Here is a 26,862-nt window from a genome sequence, read left to right on the forward strand (position 1 = left end):
TCAGCTCTTTTTCCCAACGTTTTCTTTCATTCTCTTCTTGAAGTCTTTGCTCTTCCATCCTGCTCTGCATCTCTTTAATCTCCCCTTCATGTTTTGACATCAGCACATCTTTCTCTCTCTGCATCTCTTCCTCCTTCTCTCTCAGTATTCTTTCACACTCTTTCTTTATGGTCATTTCTGCCTCCTGGAACATCGCATTGGTGTAGCAGCCACCTCCGTTCTTCCTCACCATCATGTCTATCTTACCCAGCAGCTCAGGCACTTGGGTGCAATTGCTCTTGTCTTTATTATTGAAGACATGAAACCTGTTTCCACAGTCTTGAATCTGATTCTGGAGTGTAATGTTGCTCCTCTGAATGTAACTATCAATGGATTCATTAAGATCATCCCCTCTTGTGAAAATGACTATGGTGAACATTTCAGCATTTTTACCAAAGGTACTCTTAATGAGCTGCAATGTTTCCATCTCCTCCTTTGTGAATCTTCCAATCTGTAGAACTATGAGGAACACATGAGGTCCTGGGGCTAAAAAGGAGATGCATTTGGCCATTTCCTGCTGGACCTCCTCATTAGTAACTTCTGTGTCAAAGAGACCTGGTGTGTCAACTACAGCAACACGCCTGCCTGCTACTTCTCCTACTTCTTTCTTACAGCGGGTTGTCACTGATGTTGAACTGGGCTCAGACAGGAACTCCTCCCTCTGCAGTATGGTGTTTCCTGTGGCACTTTTCCCACTTCCTGTCTTCCCCACGAGCACTATCCTCACACAGTCCGAGTTCTGATCTTTACACTCAGCACCTGCAAAATGAAGAAACACAGTATAACTCAGAGAAATTTCAGACAGTTAAGAGCACCACAAATATATCCTGCACTATCCTATGACAATTATGCAGACAATTTCATAATATATAATTACCAGGTTCAAGAATGTCTGTATTAAGGATGCATACAAATAAATACTAAGTTCATTATGAGTGTGTAAGCAGTACATTTAACAAACATGACAAACTGCAGGTGGAAACCACCTACTAAGACGAGTGTTGCTAAATTGGTTTGTTGGTGACATAAAGTCGTTTCCGTGACCCTCACATCTTACACTTAACAATAAGTGAATAATTTCCATCAAAGAATGCTTGATGTTCAGTGGAACTCACTCCAGCAGTTGAGGTGCACAATCACAGTATCAGATGAGTGCATATTGCACACTACTGACCCAGACAGACTGCAGAACCTCAATCAGGCAGCAGAGGTGCTCTTACTCATTAAGACTGCAATAACACTGTTGAATGTGTCCCTCACTTCCTGGGTGATGCTACAACAAACTGTGATTTCCTGCCAGGCTGCATGTCAGAGTCAGGACAGGAATTCACTGGCATGGGTAGAATTCACTGGCATAGCAGGAATTCACTGGCATGGTTAGAATTCACTGCTATGCATAGAAGCCAGTAGATTAATGGCAAGTTAGAAGGACTGAATGGCCTGACTGGTCTGTTTTCAAGAGTTATTACATTCTTAGGTTCTTAATTTGCTGGGTACAGTATAAAGCTATGCTTCAACGGGACAAATCTCAGTAAAATATGGAAATACGTATTTCCATAAGATAAGTGAAAGCAAATTGACAAGCGTTATTCATGAATCATATGAATTTACATGGAAAATAGTTATCAGCTGCATTTTTTCCATCCCATACCAATTCTGTCCACTGGTTGAATTAGCATTTTTTGTTAGTGCTGCTTTATTAGTACTACGTTAATATGACCAGACAAATAAGGAACCCCTCCAAATTTACCCAGTGATTTGTCCTTAATAGTTTCTTCTAATTCTCTGATTTTCCTTTCCTTCTTCTCCAGCTGTGCCTCCCAAAACATATTCAGGGAAAAGCAGCTTTCTGTTGCTCTATTAATCTCCTCTATAGCCTTCAGAAGCTCTGGAACTATTGGGTTATTCACAATGTGCTGGTTGTTGAAAACATAAAACCTGCTGCCACACATCTTTAGAAGCTCCTGAGTATATTTATTCTGCTGCAGAAAGTCAAGAACAGGCTGAGCAGCTGGACTTTCTTGGGTAAAAAGGACCACCATGTAATCAGTGACTTTTGATCCAAATATCTCCCGAATCTTTGTTATTTCCACCTTGTCTTCATCAGTGAGGGGAGCAGCTGGTGTGACCAGGAGGAAGGCATGAACTCCAGGGCCACAGAGAGAGGCATAGTGGCGAGTCTCATGGGTAACATCTGCTGGCATTTCCACCAAGGTAACCAGGCGACCGCACACTTCTCCCTCTCTCCTCTCACACACTGAAGAGGGGCTGGGATCCACACTGGACCCCCTCTGTCCCAGGATGGCGTTTACTGCAGAAGTCTTCCCAGCTCCACTGCTCCCAAACAACACCAAGTTCAGTCTGTCACCCTCAGCCACTGGAATAAAGAGGAAGAGTCTGTTATCTTGTGACCGTTATCTTATTTTATTATAGTCAATTTGTGAGTCACTTCCCCTGAATCCATATCAGTACATCCTCAGTTTTCATCAATACACAGGTCTAATTCCACTGGTGAGTTCCCTTCTGTTGTTAGCCGTTTTAGCCACTTTGGTAAATGCCAATAATTTTTTTTTTAAGTAGCCGAAGATCTCACTACAAATAATTGTGAAATTGTCTTTGTTTTTACCCTTGAGTTGTCAGTTTTTCAATAATCCGTGAACATTCTCAATGTTTTGTCAATCAGTTCTGAGTGATGTGCATACATTTGCTGTAGCCAATAAAAGGCCAAATTTTCTTTCAGGTTTCATTAATCTTAATTAATATATATATAAAACATGCCCCATTATCAGCATCAGTGGCCATACTTTACTGAATTCCACCTAGAGTGACAGCTGTTGAAATGGGTCTTCCTCATTTCATAGAATAATGGTTCCATTAATAACTTGAATGCTGTTTCAGTAACTGGTATCCATATAATGCGACCTTTGCCAGCTGTAGACAGTTTTGCTCAATAAATCATCCAAAGCAATTTGTCATTGTCACTTCAATTTATGATACTATGAAAGAAGTCTGACTGTTCTCTGCACAGACCCGTGTGTATGCCATGTAGCTCTGCAAACTTTACTCACTCGTTGGGGGTTGAGAAATACTCATTCTCCTCCACTGGGGTATATCTGTTAAAGAAAAAATGCATCAGAGTTTGTACAATATGTGAGATGTTGGCTTATTTTGTATTGTTCGGAGCCCTCCCACCCATCTCCCACGTTTTTTTCTCCCCACTCTAGAATCCTCAGATTAGGTTTCTGACTCACTAATGCACCACACACATGTCTCACTGCAGCCAAAACATGTCCACGTCTGATGCACTACAGGTCACAAATGACTACAACAGGAGGAGAGGCGCATCTCTCACTGATAACCAGAAACTGAGAGAAGAGGAACTACTGCAGTGTTACCCTGAGAAGCTCTGCCTGACTTAAACAGGTCCTGCTCTGGTGAGGTAGGCAGCACTGTAGGGAACTGGGCTTGTAACTCTGAGATTATAATACATAACGAACATAACACTAGATTTGGAATACACACAGTATGTGGAAGAAAATACAGCCACGTTTGAAATTAATGGGAAAAAATCAGCTGGAAATAGAGGTCACTTGTTAGACAATCAACCAAGCAAAACATGATTTTATAGAGTATCACACATCCTGAAATGCATCAAGACATAATATGAAATTTAAACAAAATGTTTATTCAGTTATATATAATTTTGTAAATGACATATACTCACTGGAAATATCAGATTTTTCTTCCTGTGCTTTCTGATCTTCTACAGACAAGGCCTGTGATTTGTTTTCTCTCTCTGTATCTTGCTCATGTACTGTCACCGAGTCCTCTGGAGTTGACGTAGTACCTTCTTCTACCTCCTTATATATCTCACAGGTGAGGTAACGTCCTTCATTCTTGTTCACTACCATGTAAATTTTTCCCATAAATTCAGTCATCTGGGTGCGGTCAGTGTTGTATATGTTGCTGAACATGCAATATCTGCATTCTTTAATAATAGAATCTTCAGTGGAATCATTTTGTTCATCAATACAATAATCTGTTTTTTCGTCTTCATGGGTGATCAGTACCATTGTGTGGTTAAAGGCCTGATCACCCAAAGTGGTCAGAATCCACCTCATTCTTTCTCTGTCCTTCTGTGTAAATCCTTCAGGCTGCAGCACCAGCAGAAGCACATGGGGCCCAGGGTTAGACATACAGACACACTGCCCTATCTGCTTATCTAATTCATCTTGAGAGATTTGGGGATGCAGTAAGTCAGGAGTGCTGATCACAGTCACGTATCTCCCATCCACCAGTTCCCTGACTATCTCACATTGCTGTGTTACTGAAAATAAGGAGGGCTCCTCTTTCCCCAGGATGATATTTCCCACTTTACGCTTCAGTTCTCCAGACCTCCCCAGCAGCACAATCCTCAGCTCAGACACTGCAAAGTTGGACACAGTTTTTACAACAAGGTCAAAGCATTTAACTTTTGGTATATTGTATAAATTGTTAGAACTCTGTATACATTTTACCAGTTAATCATATATATCATAAATCATATATATTTAACTGGGCAAATATTGGGCATCAGCTGGTGCAAATATGTGAATTTCACTATAAAAATTATTATTTACACAGGCAGATTACAGCATTTCAAAGGACCATGATACGTGAACAATGCATTATGACAGTCAGGCAAATAATTATTTCCCTAATCCAAGGACCAGACAGTCACAGTCAGATACACTTGATAGGTTTATTTCTACAGAAAGAGTACAGCACACTCCCACAGAAATGTTCAATATTGTAATGAAATAAGCCACCTAAACTCTATGCATGGTGAATAGTGTCTATTTGGCTTTTTACAAGAAATCTATAGGATTATATAGTGCATGCATAATAATCAGACAGTGATCATGTTTTATTTGTAATAAAGTAACAGTACTGTTGGCTGGCTTAAAACCTTTTGTGGAAAATATGTGTTGCATGAGAAGAGGCTTCTTCTTGAAATAATCTGTTCAATATAACAGTACAAAAAGGTATTGTCTCTCAAAAATCAACTGATAAAAATACACTTCATGAATTAGCCTCACAAATTACGGCTTGGAAAGTGTTCTTAATTCACTTAATTCTTTTTAATCTGATAACTCTCAAAATTATTCAACATATCTTTTTATCCAAGAAAATTGCCAGTCTCTCCAGCTAGTCAGTTTGTTTAATTAAATGTAATTAAAACATTACATTTAAAAACACGACTCATTCATAATTATAACTACTAGTACTGAATTTGAGAAAAATACGTTTATACAACAGTTTCCCTGTGCAATTTCACGCATTGCTTCAACAACTAATTAAACTAGTAACTTGTAATACTGTCTGTTTTATGTACCGTTCAATAAGGAAACTCATCTCGCTCATGGTCACTTTATTTTCTTTGCACTATAGTTTGTGATCATGTCAGACTTCACCTACATGCTCATTCTGCTAAAAACATTGTTTCAACTAGTCAATTTCATCATTTGTCCTCATTTATCTCGTACTACCGTTATTTTCTCATATGCAAAGATTACTGGGACATATGCGTGTGCTGCTATTCTCCACTGTCAAGTGTTCCTTCCTGTTCTACTACTTCCAATTCTCACGTAAGGTCAGTGATCTAGCTAAGCAAAACAGCAAAGAGGAGTCCTACGTACAACTAAACGTATCAAAATGCCTTATAAACCTTAGAAACACTGAAGGTGCATCTCAATGAAATAACAGAAAACAGAGCAGGAGAGAAGGGTACACAAGCTGCAACCTAGGGAGCTCAAATTCTATGAGCTTGCTGATCATTTTGTCTATGAAGGCTCGTTGGATGGCTGTCAAATCAGCGAGTACATATACTGTGGACATTTCTGTTGATTTTCTGATGGTGCAAGTCTCTTTTATACTTATGCTCCACACCCTTTGCCACAGCCAAAAACATATCTATGGAATACACACATCAGGTAAAAGTGCAAGTATAAAATGATTTTTCTTTCAAAACACCAGGATCCACTTTAATCTGCTTACCAATGTCATGGTTCTGTATTTTCTGTTTCTGTTTTTCCCCTTGTGGCCGCCAGATGGCGACACTTCAGTCTTGTGTTTCAGTTCGTTCTCCCTCCCTGCGTTAATTGTATTATTGGTTTTAATTATTCTATCGTTTTTCCCACCTGTGTCTTGTTATCCCCTCATTTTCTGGTTTGATTGTTCTCTTTGAGTTCACTTGTGTCTTGTTATCCCTGTCTATTTAAGTTCTTTGTTTCCTGACTCGGGTGCTGGTTCCTTGCGTTTCATTTGTGTTTCTGTTTGTGTTTCTGCCTGCGTTCCTGCTTGTGTGTGTTCCGCCTGCCCGTATTCTGTCCTGCCTGTGTTCTGCTCTGCCCATGTTCTATTCTTTTCAGTTTTTAAGTATCTTTTTGTGTTTGTGGTTTTGCCCCTTTTGTTTGTTCCCTGTTTTTTCATTAAGTAACGTCTTTGTTTCAATTTTCCTTTTGGAGTCTCCTGTGTTTTTTTTACTCTGCGCCTGGGACCAACCCCCCGAATCACTGACAACCAAATTAAAGTGGGTCCATGAACTACTCTAATATGTTACACAGGATCGCCTGTCACTTAACAAGAACAACTGAGAATATGCACCTGGACTCAGATCTACTTGATGATGATCATTATTCTCATTTTATTGTGCTAGTGGTATATAGGCATATGTGGTTTACCACCTAAAACACGACTAAACAATTTAGAGACCAAATTAATCTCTGGAAGATTTATCACGATTAGGTGTTCAACAGGGTGTTTAAAATGTAAAATTTTGCAAGAAATACACAGCACATACACCCATATCTCAGTGCATAAATGCTTCCTTCACTGCAAATTTATTCCATAACTTTCCAGGCCTCAATGTGTGCTCTGGAAATTGTTGTAAATTAGGGCAGTGGTTTCCACAACCACTTTACAAATAAATATTATTATTTTAAATATTGTAATACATAAGATCTGCAAGATAATTGCTACTCGATATTTTCACAGCTGGTTAGATAAGAAAATCCATAATTTAGCAGGACTGATGAAACCATAAACCCATAGAGATTATCAGCAGGTTATGGTCTGTTTTATTTTGCTCTCTTTTTCTTAATGAACTCATTTTTATTACCTAGCTTGTAGATTAAAAACTAATCGTCCAGGTACATGCACTTTTCAGATAAGCGAAAAGAAAGGGGATTTGCAAAGGGTCAGTTTAATATCCTAAAACCAGTTTCCACGAAGCAGTAATCGAAATCAGTGGATGTGTCTAAGAATGATTTATCCAAAAACACAATGCAAAACAACAATCCCAGTTGGGTAAACTTGCTCTATTTTGTATTTGTAAAGGTTTACGAAAAGATTCACCTTTTCCCACAAGTGATTTAGCAAAAATATGAATTCAGCACTTCCCAACTATCGCCGCACTCCTGAGAACCAATGAACAAAAATAAAATGTTCTTCCTCTATACCGAATGTTAAACCACATTTTCAAATAATAAATGCATTGGCCTACTAAAAGACGAGGACAAAACATACCTAAAGTTAATAATGATGTTAATACTACAAATAATAACGTCATATAAAGTTAAAATAATGAACGTTCAAGTAAGTCACCTATTTAGTTTCCTATTCTAAATATTCGGAAATAAATCAGCTAATCGTTTTGAAATGCAGCCTATCGTTTGTTCGATTGTGAACATAATATAATATATAATATAACTGGTTAATTAAATCTTGCAGGTCACAAACAATATCAATAGGGCTATACACAATACACATTTCTACTTACTGGGATCAATTGAACATGACGTGGCCATTTCAGAAGAATGTGTTCTCAACAGATACTACTCAAAATGGGGCTGTAGGAATTAAAAGTGGTAGTAGCCACCCAGTGCACAAACCGCAAGAATATGTGCTCAGCACTGCTGACCGATAAAAGCCTCTCAGAAAATAACAATACACAAATCTATCCGCGCCGCCCGTTTACTTGAAATACATTTGGGAAAAGGTATACTATATATTCCACTGTCGTACTATTACCTAACGGCAACCCTACATTGTTAACTATGCAGTCAGTGAGTGTGCCCTTATAACACAAATTTGGACGCAAAACCGTTAGACGCTGCACATTTTGTTCACTACCATTTAAGGGTGTTTCTGCAACTACAGGCAAGTCTCAAGGGGACATTTTTTGTAAATAAGAAAAATTGAGGGAATTAAAAAATAAATATAAATATTCTTATTCTTATGATATATCCTAACAAAAAAGTAAATTGCTAAATTACGTGTTTTCATGTAATTTTGCGGCATTTCATACGTCAAAATAAGTTACTTGTTTGTCCCACTGGAAACATTTCTTAGGGACTTTGGTCCATGTTGACTCAATTGCATCATGCAGTTCGCACAGAATTTTCGTCCCCACATTCATGCTCTACTGGATTGAGATCTGGGGACAGTGCAAGCCACTGGAGCAAACTGAAGTCATTTTCTTGTTCATGGAACCAGCTTGAGATGATGCGTTCTTGGTGACATGGCACATTATCCTGCTGGACGTATCCATTTGAAAAAGTGTAGATTGAGGCCATATAAAGTGATTCACGTGGTCAACAACAGTGCTTACAGCAGGTATGCTGTGGCATTTTTGGTATTAAAAAATTTAAATGTGTACCATTACACCACCACCAGTACTGCTGACACAAAGCAGGAGAGATTCATGGATTTATGCTGTTTATTGCAAATTCTCAGCCCACCGTATGCACATCTCAGCTTAAATTGAGATTTGCCTGATCAGGAATTTTTTTGCCAGTCTTCATTTATTCATATTTTCAGTTTCAGTTCCATATTTTCAAAAACAGTTTTGATCATCAAATGCCAACTGTAACACTTCATCTCACATTCAGAGAGCATTCAGAGAAGCCCATCTGTATGCCTCTGTTGTAAACAGCTGTTATTTGAAAACATGTGGCCTTTCCATTAGCTTGAATGAGCCTTCCCATTCTCCTCAGACCTTTCTCACTAAAAGGGTATTTTTGCCCACAGAACTGGATATATATATATATATATATTTTTTAATTGCACCATTCTCTGCAAACTCTAGAGGCTATAGTGCATGAAAATTCCAGGAGGGCAGCTGTTTCTGAGATGACTCTGAGGCAGGCTGGGGGTGGCCACTGCTCACATAGTGAACAGACAGGAAAAACAACTGAAAGGTTTGGCTAACTTCCTTTTATTGGAACAAAACTCCAGTGCAACAGAAATAAATCAAGAAAAGGCTGCAAATCTCCCAACCAAACGAATATGTGCTCAGCACATTCTCACCCAACCTTATGCCCATCTCAGTTTAAATTTTTGTCAGGAAATTTTTTGGCTTTCATATTTCAAGTTTCAGTTCCAAGTTTCAGTTTCATATTCAGTGCTGGCCCTAGGATTTTGGTGGCCCTAAGCAAGTTTGTCCACAGGGGGGGGGGGGGGGGGGGGGGGGGGGGGCGGGTGCGCTATTTGATTTTGTCGAGCGGGTGTGGGGAGGGGGGGGTTGTGTTGGATTATGTTGAGCGGGGGAGCCTGGGGGGTTCGCTGGGTAAAAGCCTTCTTACATTAAATTGTTATAAAATGTTCGGTTGCCTGTCCGTTTAAAATTTATACCGCTAGTTCCGCGATAGGGGATGAATAACGCAATTACGAAAAAAAATGTTATTGACCTTAGATACATATTGGATCGTGTGCCCCCCCCCCCCTAGTGGTTGTGGCTCTAAACAACCGCATAGACCGTTTATCCCACGGGCTGGCCCTGTTCAAATTTTCAAAACCAGTTTTAGTGATCACATGCCAACTGTAACACCTCTTCTTGCTGGGGGGGGGGGGGGGGGGGGGGGGGGGTGCGCTATTTGATTTTGTCGAGCGGGTGTGGGGAGGGGGGGGTTGTGTTGGATTATGTTGAGCGGGGGAGCCTGGGGGGTTCGCTGGGTAAAAGCCTTCTTACATTAAATTGTTATAAAATGTTCGGTTGCCTGTCCGTTTAAAATTTATACCGCTAGTTCCGCGATAGGGGATGAATAACGCAATTACGAAAAAAAATGTTATTGACCTTAGATACATATTGGATCGTGTGGCCCCCCCTAGTGGTTGTGGCTCTAAACAACCGCATAGACCGTTTATCCCACGGGCTGGCCCTGTTCAAATTTTCAAAACCAGTTTTAGTGATCACATGCCAACTGTAACACCTCTTCTTGCTGTTCTTTGCTGAGAGAACTGTAACCTGGCATGGTCTTTAGTTGCTGTAGCTGATCTGATTCAAGGTTCAATGTGTTCAGAATACTGAGAAGCCCATCTGCACACCACTGTTGTAAACAGCTGTTATTTGAACATTTGTGGCCGTTCCATTAGCTTGAATGAGTCTGCCCATTCTCCTCTGACCTCTTTCATTAAAAGGTTGTTTTTGCCCACAGAACTGGATTTTTTTTAATGCACCATTCTCTGCAAACTCTAGAGGCTATAGTGCATGAAAATCCCAAGAGAGCAGATGTTGCTGAGATGATTGTGAGGCAGGGCTGAAGAATCACTTGTAGTCTAATTATATGGGTCTGTTCTTGGTGATGACAAGCATTGTAAGTAACACAGGGGACATAACTGAGGAGGTAGACCAGAAAAACTTTTTTATTGCTTTTATGGCTACTACAGCGTGAATTGAAAGGAGGGGGGATGGTCAGCACGGAACAGATGTGAAATCTCCAGCATGTGGCCCTTTTACACATGACCTATGCCTGACATGTGAACGATGCATTATGACAATGTTAGGTAAATTATTTTCTGTATTCAATGACCAGGCAGATTCAGTGACATACACTCAATATGTGTATTTCTGCAGAAAGAGTAGCACCTAAGCTCTATACATGATGAATAGTGTCTGTACACCTTTTTACAAGTGATCTATTGGATTATACTTATTAATGCAACCATAATTATAAGATAGTGATTTGAGATAATTTCTTTATTTTGTAACATCAACTAAGGTAACAGTGCAATTAGCTTGTTTAGAACATTATCCTTCTATGGTATATTTGCTACATGAGAACAGAAGCGGTTTCTTTGCCTGCAGCCAGCTCAGGTCTTGTTATTGTTTAGTTCCCAGCACAGGACTCCACCAGCACTCCCTGCCTGCAGCTTTCTGAAAAGTCACAAAACTTGTATTTTTTCCACACAGAAAGCAAACTAGAAAACACAATATTAATGTAATTTGTTTAAGTCCAGAGTACAAACAGGCATCACCTGTGGTGAAAGTTTACTTCGTGAATTGCGCCTCACCAAGTGTGGTGTGGAAAGTGTTCTGTTTCTCTTCTATAAAATATGATATAAACTCTCAAAATTATTGGAATTTTCTTTAAATTTCTACTCTATTAATTGATATATAAAATTAAAGCAACCAAAAAAAACTCCAAACATGAGGCTAAACATGTCCAATGCCTAATTTGGAATGGCCAACTACTGTATCTGCAACCACAGCTGGTGGTTGATTTAGGCTGCATTCAGACCAGATCAGGCAATGCGGCAAAAACGGCAGTCTTCCCATTCAGTTGAATGGGGGTAGTGCGTTTAGGCTGCGGGAGTGGGGACCGCATGGGGTGTAGGAAAAAAACGCAGCGGCCTGCGGGAAGAGAGCAGAACCAGAATCAATTTTCGCCATAACGCAACCCGATGTCACGCTGCGGTGGCCAATCAAGCCGGTGATCAGAGCGGAAGACACCCACGGGAAAAAGAGCCTTGTTTAAATTACCATGTAGCATGCCGGGCGCTATCCGGGCAGAGTTCATGGACCAAACGATGATACAATCCCAGTTGTGTCCTCGCTTGGTTTATTTTGTGTACCCAGCTTTGACGTCCGCATCTGGCTTGCAGTCTACGCTGCAAAATAACGATAGCAAGAAGCTTCCTTCAGTTTGTGTCCATTTGTTTGAGTTAGCGGACAGGAAATGGAGGAGGGAGGGGGGCTTAAAGTTCACAACACGATGTCACACAAATGGGCCATGTAGTGACAAGCCCAAAGCTCCGCACAACCCTGCGGTAAGGTGCCGCTTTGCCTGATCTGGTCTGAATGCAGCCTAACTGGCATCAACTCTTTACGTCTAACCCCCAAATGCACTCTAACTGCCAACAACCCTGTTCCCGTCTTCAGATGGATAATATAACCACCCCCTCATACGGAGCTTTACAGATTTACATTGCACAGATTTTTGTGTCAACGACAAGAATTGCAAAAAGTTTATAGATTGCTCTGCAATCATATTTCTCAGAAATAAAACTACACTTCAGTGGAAATACATCTGCACATTGGCATGGAGAGAAATCACTGGGTTGGATTATGGCAGTTGAATGAGGCTGGTTTGTATCAGACTTAACCACCTGGTTTTCAACCCTGTGAGTGAATAAAGGAGAATGTTTAAAAAGTGTTTACTTATTATTGTGTCACATGCCAAAATGCTGACCATTATGCTGACCATTTCACAATAAATAGTTTCCAGGATCAAGAATGTCTAAGTAAAGGATGCACACAAATAAATATCATGTCATATCAAGTCCATCATGACTGTAGGCAGGATAACATTTCACAAACATGACAAAATGCAATTGGAAACCACCAACTAAGACAGGTGTTTCTAAATAGCATCTTGCAGATGCAATGAATTAATATTTTTCATCTCAGAATGCTTGATTTTCAGTTGAAATTCACTGTGAGGTACAGTAGTTGAGGTGCACAGTCACTGTGTTAGATGAGTGCACATTTTACACACCAGTGACCTAGGCAGACTGTAAGAACTAAAACAGCCAGAGGAGGTGCCCTTCCACATTGGGATTGAAATAACACTGTTGAATGTGTCCCTCCCTCCCTAAGTAATGCTTAAGGTAACTGTGATTTCCTTCCTGTCTGCTTGCCAGAGTCAGCAGTGGCATAGTTAGAATGCACTGGCATGGTTAGAATTCATTGGCACGGTAGAATTCACTGACATGGAGAGAATTCAGTTCATGGCAAGTGCAGGACTGAATGGACTGAATGACCAGTTCTGGTTATTATGAATTTGATTATTGTAATTTGATGCCAGAATGTGGGACTTGTTGATAAACTACAATACTGTACAATCCACCCTTCATGATCTGAAACTTGTTTTGTATGCAGACAAAACAAAACTCATGTTGTTTACAAATTCTAAGAAAAAAAACTATGGCAAAGCAAACTAGGGCAATGAGATTGAATCTGTTTCTTTGTAAAAAATATCTAGGAATCTTAATTGATGACTCTCTCTCTGAAGCCTCACATTCAGTAACTTGTGAAAAGTCTTGCTTTTAGGGCGGTACGGTGTCGCCTCACAGCAAGAAGGTTCCGGGTTCAAATCCGGTCTGGACCTTTCTGTGTGGAGTTTGCATGTTCTCCCCATGTCCACGTGGGTTTCCTCCCACAGTCCAAAGACATGCAGATAGGTGAATTGGAGACTTTAAATTGCCCATAGGTATGAGTCTGAAAGTGAATGGTGTGTGTGCCCTGCAATAGATTGGCGGCCTGGTCAGGGTGTACTTCTGCCTCTCGCCAAATGCATGCTGGGATAGGCTCCAGCACCCCCTCTGACCCTGCCCAGGATAAGCAGGTATAATTAATGGGTGGAAGTCTTGCTTTTCTTTTGTGGCTAAAAAGAGACTTGTCTACGGTGGCTCTGAAGTGCAAAACACAAAAACAAAAACTTTCGGCCCTGAGGTGCAGATGCAACATACAAAAACAAAAAGGAGTGGTCCTGAGGTGCAGATGCAACATACAAAAACAAAAAGGAGCAGCCCTGAGGTGCAAAACACAAACATACAAAAACTAGCAGCCCTGAGGTGCAGATGCAACATACAAAAACAAAAACTAGTTTATAATTTGTTTTACATTGTTAGTCGGCAACCATGTTATGTGCCGCTGCCTGTTTTGGCCAGGACACTCTTGAAAGAGTTTTAATCAAAATGAGGTTGTCATGTTTAAATAAAGGTTAATAAATAAATAAATAAATACATATGGATTTACATGAAATGTAGCTATAGCCACATTTCTTCATTCTATTCCAGTGCTATCCACTTTCTAAAGTTGCATTTGTTGTCAGTATTACATACTCAGACATTATTTTGCTATGGGTATTGCCGTATTACTTGATGTAATGCTCTTCACAGCAATTAACAAATGATGAAGACTTACCCAATGATTTGCCCTTGATATGGTCTTCTAATTTTCTGATCTTCCTGTCTTTCTCCTCCAGCTCTTGGATCTTCCGCTCCAGCTGTGCCTCCAAGTACATATTCAGGGAAAAGCAGCTTTCTGTTGCTATATTCATCTCCTCTATAGCCTTCAGAAGCTTTGGAACTACTAGGTTATTCGCAATGTCCTGGTTGTTGAAAACACAGAACCTGTTGCTGCAGATCTCCAGAAGCTCCCGAATATTTTTATTCTGCTGCAGAAAGTCAAGAACAGGTTGAGTATCTGGACTTTCATGGGTAAAAAGGCCATCATGTGCTCAGTGACTCTTGATCCAAATGTCTCCTGAATCCTTGTCATTTCTGCCTTGTCTTCATCAGTTAGATGAGCAGCTGGTGTGACCAGGAGGAAGGCATGAACTCCAGGGCCACAGAGAGAGGCACAGAGGCGAGACACAGTGGATGCAGTGAGCTGTGATTCACACAGAGCTGGCATTTCCACCACGGTAACCAGGCGACCGCACACTTCTCCCTCTCTCCTCTCACAGACTGAAGAGGGGCTGTGATCCACACTGGACTCCCTCTGTCCCAGGATGGTGTTTCCTGCAGAAGTCTTCCCAGCTCCACTGCTCCCAAACAACACCAAATTCAGCCTGTCATCCACAGCCACTGGAATAAAGAGGAAGAGTCTGTCATCTTCTGACCATTATCTTGTTTTATTATTCTCAATTTGTGAGTCACGTCCCCTGAATCTATATCAGTACATCTTCAGTTTTCATTAATACACAGGCCTAATTCCACAGGTGAGTAATTCCTAATTCCACAGGTTAGCCGTTTTAGCCATTTTGGTAAATAATAAAATGTAGGCCAATAATAAAATGTAGCCGAACATCTCTCTACAAAGAAATATGAAATTATGTATTCATATTTCAGGGATTTGTTTTCACCCTTGAGTTGTCAGTTTTTACAGTTTTGTAGCCAATAAAAGGCCATATTTTCTTTCAGGTTTCACTAATCTTTGTTTATCTTGTTTCAAAGAATTAAGGTTTAACTTAACTATCGATCAATTCTCACCATTAGTCACCCAAACTAATTTCATAATGACCTTTCTTGCTCTGATTCTATTTTTACCTTTTTCTCCTTTTCTCATTTGCTGTTGCTCTCTATGCAGCTTCTGTGGTTTCTGCTTCCTCTCCATGTTCTGTTCAGCCCCCATCAGTGAGCCCTCTATCGCTCCTAGCGCAGCTGATTCTGGCTCCTTGAACATCTCACAGCGGAGGAAACCTCCTCCATTCTCCTCCACCATCTGCTCTATTTGCTCCATTAATTTAGTAACCTGGGTGTAATTAATCTCTTCTGTGTTGTTCAACGTGTGACACCTTTGACTACACTTCTCAACAACTTTATGAACAGGACTCTTACTCTGGTTAAAAGGATCCTTAATGTTAAAAACACCTTTACTCTTCTCTGTCACCAGTGCCACTGAGTACTTAAAGGACTCATCACTGAAAAAGCCCAGGATTCTCTTCAGTCTTCTTCTATCTTCTGTTGTAAATGTGCTGCTCTCCAGCACCAGCAGAAATGCATGAGGACCTGGGGCAGACAGAGTAACACACCTCTTTATCTGATAGAATAATTTCCTGTCAGGGAGCTGAGGGTCCAGTAAGTCTGGAGTGTTGATCAGAGCCACAGGCCTCCCATTCACCAGACCTTGTGCTCTGTCACACTGATCTCCTACTGAAAGAACCTCTCCCCCCAGGATGATGTTTCCCACTTTACTCTTCACTTCTCCAGACCTCCCCAGCAGCACAATCCTCAGCTCAGACACTGCAAAGTAGGACACCAGGGTTACTGTGAGAGAAAGCATGTTAACCCAGCATGTGTTAGCCACAGACAGTTTGATACACATGGAACTATTCCTCTGTCAACTAAGGATGCCCGCTAGTTGAGTTTAAGTTCATTTTTGCTCTGAAATGATGCGCAAGGATTTTATTCTCCAAGCTGTTACCATGGCACCTTATATAACATTAGGCCCCATTACCAGCATCAGTGGCCATACTATCCTGAATTCCACCTACAGTGACAGCTATTGAAATGGGTCTTCCTCATTTCATAGAATAACAGTTCCATTAATAAATTGAATGCTGTTTCAGTAAGTGGTATACATATAATGTGAGCTTTGCCCGCTGTAGACAATTTTGCTCAATGAATCATTCAAAGGAATTTGTTATTGTCACTTCAATTTATGATACTATGAAAGAAGTCTGACTTCTCTGCACAGACCCGTGTGTATGCCATGTAGCTCTGCTAACTTTACTCACTCATAGGGGGTTGATCAATATTCATTCTCCTCCGCTGGGGTATATCTAAATATATATCTATCTATATATAAAAATACAGCCAAGTTTGAAATTAATGGGAAAAAATAAACTGGAAATAGAGGTCACTTGTTAGATAATCAACCAAGCAAAACATGATTTATAGAGTATCACACATCTTGAAGTGCATCAAGACCTAATATTCAAGTAAACAAAATGTTTATTAGGTTATATCTAATTATTTTTATTCCATATACTCACTGAAAATGTCTGATTTTTCTTCCTGTGCTTTCTGATCTTCTACAGACAAGGCCTGTGATTTATTCTCTCTCTCTGTGTCTTGCTCATGTCCTGTCATTGATTCCTCTGGTGTTGATGTAGTACCTTCTTCTACCTCCTTATATATCTCACAGGTGAGGTATCTTCTTTTATTTTCCTCAACTACCATGTACATTTTTTCCATAAATTCAATCTTCTGGGTGTGGTCAGTCTTGTCTGTGTTGCTGAACATGTAATGCCGTCCTCTGCATTCTTCAATAATAGGATCTTCAGTTGGATCCTTTTGTTCATCAAAACAATAATCTGTTTTTTTGCTTTCATGGGTGATCAGTACCATTGTGTGGTTAAAGGCCTGATCACCCAAAGTGGTCAGAATCCACCTCATTCTTTCTCTGTCCTTCTGTGTAAATCCCTCAGGCTGCAGCACCAGCAGAAGCACATGGGGCCCAGGGTTAGACATACAGACACACTGCCCTATCTGCTTATCTAATTCAGCTTGAGGGATATGGGGATTAAGTAAGTCAGGAGTGTTGATCACAGTCACGCATTTCCCACCCACCAGTCCCCTGACTATCTCACATTGCTGTGTTACTGAAAATAAGGAGGGCTCCTCTTTCCCCAGGATGATATTTCCCACTTTACACTTCAGTTCTCCAGACCTCCCCAGCAGCACAATCCTCAGCTCAGACACTGCAAAGTTGGACATAGTTTTTACAAAAAGGTCAAAGCATTTAACGTTTGGTATATTGTAAAAATTATTTTATCAGTTCATAAAACATAGATATTTAGCCGGACAAAGATTGGGAATCAGCTGATGCAAATAGCTCATTTTCATGATTAAATGTATTAGGAAAGAATCACTTCAGTTTCCAAAACAAACAGGTGCTCTTGGAGGGGAATCATAAGAGATCCAAAACAGTAAAATGATTTCAAAAATGAGGAATAAAGTGATTTTGCAAACTGTTATTTAAACAGGCAGATTAATACATTTAGAATGACCCATGCCTGACAAGTGAATGATGCATCATGGCACAATTAGGCAAATTATTTCCCTCATCCAATGACCAGGCAGAAACAGTGGCATACATGCGATATGTGTTTTTCTGCAGAAACAGTACCACACAGTTCCACTGGAATACTGTACTGAAAATAAAAGAAGCACCTAAGTTCTGTTTACACAGGATGAATAGCGTCTGTACACCCTTTTAATAAGAGATCTATTATACTTGCTAATGCAATCATAGCTATTAGACAGAGATAATTTCTTTATTTTGCAGCTTCAACTGAGCTAACATTGCAATTGGCTTTGTTATAGTCATTTTCATTTAACATACTGAATTAAGATTTATGTTTTGAGGTATGGCCTTTGATGATTATGTTTAATGGTTTTGAATTACACTTATGTTTCATATGCCTAATGCCACGTTTGAGGTGACGTTGGAGGGCAAAGGCTATATGACGTGAGGAGCAGTTGTATTTCGGGTTAGCCGATCGAAAATGGGGATCTTGGTGAAAAACACTATTTTGAACACGCTCTTCCTTATCAATTCATTTTGTAACCAGTTTTTCGTTAAGTTTGATTACAAGGACTGATTTACAACCACTTTTCGTTCATCTTTTGTTGCTGTAAAAGGACAAATAAATAATTTTTTCTTTTTCTGCGGGACCCGAGGGAGAGGTGCGTTAATTCAGCCATGCTTCTGTGTTTTTCAATTATAATAAAAATAACCATTTGGTGGTTATTGTTATTATTTTATTGTGCTGTGTTTTCTAATGGTATACAGGGGCTGGTGTTTTACCAAGTGCGATACAAACATAAAGAAATTGGAACCAGGTTCAGTTCTGGAAGGTTTATCATAATTAGGAATACAACAGAATTTTTCAGATGGTTGTTTCTGTCTGCTGGCAAAACAGAGAGTATACATGCTTATGGATTTACGGTATATTTATGCACTTCAGTTGTATTTAATCACTTTCCAGACATTAACATGTAAATTCTGTTAGTTAGGACAGTGGTTTTCTGTGTCCCACCCATACAAAAATGTCACAGAAATAAATTCAGCTTTTTTATTATTATTATTATTATTTATTTATTTTATTTTATTTTTTAATTTTTAAAAATAAGATTATAATACATAAGAGCTGTGTGGGAAATGGTACAGCACCTGGCATTTCCACAGCTTGTTCAGCAGGAATTAGTTTTATCTTTTCCACTCCCTTCCTAAGATTACATTACATTACATTACATTATTACATTACATTACATTATAGGCATTTAGCTGACGCTCTTATCCAGAGCGACTTACAACAGTGTAACCAAACTCAGGATCAAGTCCACTTAAGTCCATTGAACAAAATGCAGATAAAAAGCCTTTACTATGATAGCATACATTAAGGAGAAACAAGATAGTCTGAACCAAAAATTTATTTATTTATTTATTTATTATTATTTTTTTTTTAATAGTTATGGGAGGGGGTTTAGGGAAGAGGAGAGAGGTACACAGAGAAGAGGTGCGTCTTGAGTTTCCGTTTGAAGGTGCTCAGACACTCTGCTGTTCTGACCTCCACTGGAAGATCGTTCCACCATCGTGGGGCCAGAACTGCAAAGAGTCGAGACCTTGTTGCTGCTCGTGTTGGGGGAGGAATCAGCCGCCCTGTAGTAGCCGATCGGAGCGATCTGGCCGGCTTGTAGGGTCTGATCATCTTCTGCAGATAACCAGGAGCTGACCCCTTGACTGCTTGGAAAGCAAGCACCAGTGTCTTAAACCGGATGCGAGCTTGCACTGGTAGCCAGTGGAGGGAGATGAGGAGGGGAGTGACGTGGGAGTCACGAGGGAGGTTGTAAACCAGACGTGCTGCTGCATTCTGGATGAGCTGAAGGGGTCTGGTGGCTGATGCTGGGAGGCCAGCCAGGAGGGAGTTGCAGTAGTCCAGACGTGACAGTATCATGGCCTGGACCAGGAGCTGTGTGGAATAATTGGTGAGGAGTGGTCTTATTCTGCGGATATTGTACAGGATGAACCTGCACGACCGGGTGGTTGCCGCGATATTCTCAGAGAGTGACAGCCTGTTGTCCAGCACAAGATCAACTCATGTTTATTATGCTTATTATTTAGTCCATAGATCAACTAACTGTCCAGGTTCCATACACTTAAAAAAAAGAAAAAAAAGAAAGGGAATTTGCAATGCAAATTGCCAATTTAATGTCTTAAAATGTTTCCTTGAAGCACTAATCTAATTAGAAAAATTACCCAATAAATAAACGCAAAATAATGATCCCAGTTGAGTCACGCAATGGCTATTGCACATTACATTGCTTGATCTCCCAACTTTCCCTTAAATGTTGAAATGATTCACTTTTTTTCTCTCTTTAAATTTAGCTTTAAATTGTGTTCATTGAACATTTAGCTCGAACCACCTTCTTAGTTGAGAACTAATGAACAAATATGCAATATGTATTTTTTCTCATACGGACTATGACAGTCACATACTAATGGGGTATCTTTTCTCTTGGCCAGGATGAGTTCAAGACATTACATTTCAGAGCAGTCCATTCAATGGGTGTAGTACATCCTCCACCCCATATAAATATCTGGACAGACCACATTACTTGTATCTGTTGTGTCTTGAAGTTATTTAGTTTACTAAACTTTGCTATGTTTGGCAGGATTATTATTTCTCATTGCTCACCAGCTGACCAATCAGATACCCACAGTCTGCTTACTAAAGCTGCACATGAAGTGTCTCTCACACTCACGTCTGTGGTAGCTCAGATTGTGGACTGCAGTGCGAATAGACGCTGTCTCAGTATCACATCACATCATTCCTCCTACCTCCTAGTTCTTCTTCAGAAGCCATTTCTTTCTTCGTGCTCTCCATTCCTTTCAGATCTCCTGGCAAAGAAACTCCCTATAATTATCATAAACAATCATAAACACAATATTTGACTTTTTATACTTATGAAAATATATCACTGATAACACACTTTCCTTGAGACAGAACAAAAAAGTGTATAAGCCACACATACACATCAAAAGACAAGAAAACTTAGTTTTAGCTGTTGTCATCTGTGACTATAACTGGGGGCTTTTTAGTTGAAGTTTGCAAGTCTACTTACTGTCTGGTTTAAATCCAGTGTTCCATCTTCAGAGTTCCTGTGAGTTCTAGTGAGTTCCTGTGCCCATGATTCTTCAAGTAATGAAGAAAGCCTTGGGTTATTTATATGCTTCTTAATTTCAATTTCAAAACCTCTATTTTGGAAAAGGCTGCAAGGGGTTGTGGTCCAAAGCTGTTTGGTGCATGTCCTGGTGGCAACCCAAGGACCTGTTGGTGGACTACAGCAATGTGGGAGGCTGTCAAGCTGAAGAAAGAAGAATTCTGGGCCTGGTTGGCACAGAGAGCCTCTGATTGAGCAGACAGGTACCAGCAAGTGAAAAGGCTGCAGCTGCTGCAGTTCCAGTAGCAAAGCCGGGGCATGGGAGGAGTTTGGAGAGGCCTCGGAGAAGGACATTCAGTCGGGGCCCAAAGTCATTCTAGAAAACCATTCTGCAGTTCAGGAGGAGAAAGAGGGACACTATCCTGGCTGTTCTCAGCAGTTAATTCAGTTAATTCTCCAGTATCTCCAGAGATGGAAAGTAAATGTGTAATACTGGTGTAAGGCTGCATCAATTGCAAAAGTTTTTACTTTCCATTTCACTTATTTCTTTACTGGAAGAGAAAATACAGGAAATCTATTTCCTGATTGCGTGAGTGTGACTCAGAAGAATTCAAAACATGAAACTTAATGCCATTCAAACCACTCCCTCTGAGGCACCTACACTTTACAAAGAAATTTACATTTTAGTTCCAGGTCCATGTTAATAATAAAGGCAGAAATCAAATAAAAATATGTTTCTGTTGGTATAAATAATAATCAATTATGCACTGAAATGCTGTGGTATTCACTGATGAACTACATACAACAATGCTCTTAAAAATGTTTTTCAGTAATGAAATTTTGCTGCTTTCAGAAGCCACACAGAACAGATATCAAGTGAGAAACTAATTAAATACAAACTTGATTCTTCTTAATTAAAGCAGATATGATTGATCACTCTATCATTGATCCGATTTTTTTAAATTACTGCAGAGAGCTGAAGAACTTAAACAATTATATTCACCAGAGGGAATACTGTATACAAATTAGTATTTAAAATTCTCACTCTCATTCATATTTTCATACATTGTAAAGCACTATAACAAAAAGGGTTACAATTATTTAAAATCAGTCAGTATAAACCGTGTATACACATGAAAATACAGGAACGCTGTTGCTTCAGCTGTGAACTGTAAACATCCTTGGGGGGGGTGGGTTCTTTACACAACAATTATACAAAACACACATTTTAGTAACTTCAGTTTGTCCCATGCAGAAATCCCAGCTGCAGTTAAGGCTTTTCAAGCTTTCTTCCCCATCCTTCAGTCTCATGCCCCACCCTCCTCTCACTCACCACTCTGAGTTTGAGTCACATGGACAGACACCATGACTAACTGCACTACGGCAAATTTGTTTAATTATGAGTTGTCAAACCAGGACATAGTGTTAAGTGTCAACAATAAGCAAACAAACCTGCCTAACTTGCTGTATGGCATTACAATAGTTTTATTCAACACTGTCAGAAAACCTCTAACTGCTCCCTGTTTTGGAATTTAAAAATGCATTCATTAAAAGAGCAGCAGGTATAGAACTATCAGGTTGTTGCTTTGGAATATTTAAAGATAGGAAATCAGAAGACAAATGCATTACTTTAACTTCCTAAGGATGTAACTCCTTACAAAACCTAGACAAATAACTACATAACCATTTGTTCATGAGGCTCCAGTTGTAAAATATGATCTTGACCTTATTACATCAACCACAACACCATATTATTATATATATATGCATTATATATATTTAATGCATATATAGAACACAAAGGTTGTATGTATTCGTATAAGATGCATTTACTCTAACATCTATTCAACAGTATTAAATTTATAACATGACAATATTCAAATAAAATACATTTTAAAAGCATTATTTTTTGTTAATGTATACAGATAAAGGCAAAATTAGTAGATACATTCAATATTATTCTTATTTTAATTAATCAATGTTAATTTACAACTTTTAATTTAAAATATTTAAAGGTCATTTCTTTGCAGTCAAATTCTCATCAAGGCGGAACATATTTGGAATTAATGGATAGTGCCCCCTCCTGTGGCTAAAGTACTATTTTGATTATTCAGAAACAGGTTACACTGCCATATTTGTCTGTTTATTATATACTTTATTCTTTGTATTAATGTCCAAGATGAACTACTTCAAAGCCTATACATTTCAGTGCATGTATATTGTGATTTGCTAGAATAAAATGCTTGGCTACAGGTGAATTGCGATCCTTACTCCTTCTTAATGCAGCTCTTATGTTCGAACAGACTGGTTTTCAATGGTTTGGATGTCTGTCCTACATATCCAATAGAACATGGTCAAAAGAAAAAATAGATTTTGTTGTTGGAGTTACTCGTGATATTGGTCTTAATTTGGGATCTTTTGCCAGTTCTTGTGTAAAAAGCAAAAAAAGAGCTTGTTTTAACTAAATTATTACACACTACATACTGAAGGCAGGGAAAACAGCCAGGTGTAATTGGAAGCATTGCCTTTTTCTCAGTATAACAATCAACATGTGCAAGCCTATCTTTAAGATTGTGGGTGCACTTATATGAAAAAAGGAGGGGTTTAGAGAAGATTTGTGTACGCTTGGGATCAATTTCTAAAATATGCTGATGAATTGTTGCTGTTGAATAATCGACTTAATCTGAATAAATGAATGAAACAAACATTACATTTATATAGCACTTTTCCAGATGCTCAAAGTGCTTTACAGTGATTAGGGGGGAACCAGAGTCACCACAAATTTCTAGCACCCACCTGGGTGATGCACGGCAGCCATTTTGTACCAGAACACTGACCACACATCAGTGAAGGTGGAGAGAGATGCTGGTTCTTTTCAAGACCATATGTTAGAGGACAAATCACTGAGAATTCAATTTTCTTTGGTTTTTCTTGTATTTTTAATCTTGCAGTCAACCTTTTGTTTTGCACAGTTCATTCATGACTCTAGGCAGAGGCAGGCCCTTGTCTTACAGTAAAATGCTCCATTTCACCACAGTGTTTTTCACAGTCTTCATCTCTGTCACAGATTCTGTTCACTCGATGGACATGACCTTTTTTGAAAGACTTGAAAGCCGTTTGCTAGGAGGATATTATTTTTAACTATTGGTTTTCTATCTAGAGTTGTGCTGAGTTTGTTTCTGTTCTTGAAAAAAAGTGTCATCAAATAGATCTGCACCTTCCTGGAGGAATATCTACTGTAAATATGATTGATGGTACACAGCTTTTAAAATAAGATGACAAACTCCTGTAGTGGTTCTTCTGGAACTGAACATATCAAGAGAACACCATTGATATATCTTCTCCAATAACTAATGTATTGTTTGAAGGGGAGGTCTTTGTAAACATACTTTTCTTCAAAATTGCCCATAAATGGCATAGATAGGGGCCTTTGCTGAACCCCTGGCAGAGCTCTGTAGTTGCAGAAAATAATTAGATTAAAAAAGGATATAATACTTGGTCAAGACTAGATTAGGACAATAGCAGCTGGGTAGATGGGGAATGGACATCTCGTGTGAAAGTATTTCTATAATGCAGATAAGCCTAGGTCATGGGAATATTAGCATAAAGCGTAGATACATCAAGTGTCACTAGTAGGTCTGTTGCATTAACTGGAGTCAATTGCTTTATTTTTTGTTAGAAATCTGACGTACCCTCCAGTTATGATTGAAGAGTCATAACCAATGGCGCAATATGGTAATCCACATACTATTACTTATTCTCTGTGAGACTTCCTATTCCTGCCACTAAGAGGCACCAGGGCGGCAAGCCCAGTCTCTCTGGATGTTAGACAGTATAGAAAACTGGCCTAATTGGAATTGCTTTATAAATTAAATTAAATTCATGTTCGGCCAAGATCCCCGAATCAAAAAATGTTTTAAGATTTGTGTTGATGTATTTTTTTCAAAAGTGTTCCGGAATCTTGACTCAATTGCCTGTAAAAAGAACTCTCTGATAACGGTCAGAGAATTTCTTGTCGATATAGTGAGATTTGTTGTACCACCACTGCTCCACATTTCTTGATTACTAAATCTTCGATGGACTGTAAAGTTTCCAATGCTTCTGTGGTGTGGGGATGGCTGGTTTAAGCAGCCACACCTGCCCTGGGTCAAGCTAATTAGACCTGGCCAATTGGATAATTGGTTAATAATTAGATAATTGGCCAGGCTAATTGGACCCAGGAACAGGAGTGGCTGCACCTGTGCGTAGTGAGGTAATCACTGTGCACAGCTTAAATCTGCCATCCCCACCCACACAGGGGAGCCTTCTCTGTCATGACAGGGTTTTACATCTGCTCATTTGGCTGTACCATCTTGCCAAACCCTTGCAAATAAATGTGGACTGCTTGAACATCATCTCCCTGTGTCTCTGTGCTGGAGGGCCCCAAAGAAAGCCACTTCGGTGGCCTGTGGCAGGCGTGTTTGCCACAGCTTCATTTCCATCTTTGTTGGGGGTATCGTGTATTTTGCATCCTCTTGGATTTTTTACCTTATTCTTTAAACTGTATATCCACATCTCTTGCAACGACTGTACAACATGTATTCACAAAAGAGTTTACAACTTGTGGCGTGAATTGCTAGCATGGCAGAAAAATATAATACATATAAATTATTTGCTTTCCTCATTTGGACCTCAGTTGCATCTATATTTTGCCATAAAATACAATGTAAGCATGGGATTTCTCTCAGAAATATCCCTTGAATTAATCAGCATGTGTTATTTTATTGTGCTGTACGAGAATGGAGACCACAGTACGCATGTCTGTGACTAATTATTATTTTGAATTGTTTTACTTCTGTGCAATATCCCTCTCTTCAGGCCTCAAACAGGTGCCAAAGTGAAAAGTGAAGGTGCGGAGTATGTGAGAAAAACCAAACCACAGGTGGACTCACCCCAGCTGCAGGAAGCTGTTGTCTGGCCCATGCCGGCCTAGCCTTCAGTCCTCTTCCTCTGCGCCTGGAATTTAACTGTTTTTTTTTTTCATTTTTAAAGAAGTAATACATTTAGATTTGAGTGTGGTAAACTTAGGCAACACTTGCTCAAAATAAAAAATAAAATAAAAATACACAGAGAATGAGAGAGAGAGCACAAGTGTGTGTGTGTGTGTGTGGGTGCGTGCATCCATGCGTGTGTGTGTGACTGTGTTACACCCCTAATCATCACAGTCTCCCAATGTGAAATGCCCAATGATTTGTATAGACCTGCCTCATCTCTGAAACGCTCTCAGCTAAGCATGGTCTGATTCCATGGCCAAGCTGCTGCTTTTCACTCCTGAGAGCAGACAGACTGACCGCAGGCTCCTAAATGGTCAGAGGGGTCACTAGTGAGCAACAAGTTGAGAGGGATGTGAGGGACCTGAACAAACAACCAATGCATACAAACAAATCATACACCCAGATCCAACAAAGGTTACTACACCATGGTCTACTTTATATGCAATGCACAGATGATGAATGCAACTTAACACACACCCAACCACCCATCCACACACACACACACACACACACATACACACAAAGACATAACCATTTCCTTGGAAATAAATCAGTTCACATTTTGTTGAATTTTGTACACATTTTGTTCAAAACTTGCAAGCTGAAATAAACAATATTTAAAGTAGGGATGTGAATAACACACATTTCTGACCGTTGAATAACTGCTGTCTGAAAAGGGCAATTATAGACAAATCATATTTTCTAACCATTTGATGCAGCTAATAAAATCACGCCACTACTTGAATCAGCGCAGATCATGAGATTAAAATGTAAAATAAAATAAATTAAAAAAAAA

The 26,862-nt window shown here is 39.5% G+C and overlaps 1 protein-coding gene across 1 annotated transcript; it reads right to left on the bottom strand.

Moving 5' to 3' along the window:
- LOC118217130 lies at positions 1-21,094 on the bottom strand. Its single transcript, XM_035398945.1, has 10 exons — positions 20,995-21,094; positions 20,711-20,770; positions 16,860-17,567; positions 15,412-16,107; positions 14,648-14,949; positions 14,285-14,537; positions 3,764-4,465; positions 1,790-2,416; positions 107-798; positions 1-6 (listed from the first exon to the last, which is right to left on the bottom strand). Exons 2-10 carry the CDS (start codon positions 20,754-20,756, stop codon positions 1-3), a joined length of 4,032 nt encoding a protein of 1,343 aa, XP_035254836.1. The 5' UTR covers positions 20,757-20,770; positions 20,995-21,094.
- Between the last annotated feature and the right edge of the window lie 5,768 nt (positions 21,095-26,862).

The sequence above is a fragment of the Anguilla anguilla genome, chromosome 17 (assembly GCF_013347855.1).
Source record: "Anguilla anguilla isolate fAngAng1 chromosome 17, fAngAng1.pri, whole genome shotgun sequence".
In the NCBI taxonomy this organism is placed as follows: domain Eukaryota; kingdom Metazoa; phylum Chordata; class Actinopteri; order Anguilliformes; family Anguillidae; genus Anguilla; species Anguilla anguilla.

Excerpts from the sequence above, each read along its gene's own strand:
- LOC118217130 (XM_035398945.1), bottom strand. The coding sequence starts at position 20,756 with ATGGAGAGCACGAAGAAAGAAATGGCTTCTGAAGAAGAACTAGGAG. Across the intron at positions 14,538-14,647 it reads ATCTAACTGATGAAGACAAG|CAGAATAAAAATATTCGGGA; the intron begins GCAGAAATGACA and ends GACTTTCTGCAG. Across the intron at positions 4,466-14,284 it reads TATCAAGGGCAAATCATTGG|TGTCTGAGCTGAGGATTGTG; the intron begins GTAAGTCTTCAT and ends CCAACTTTGCAG.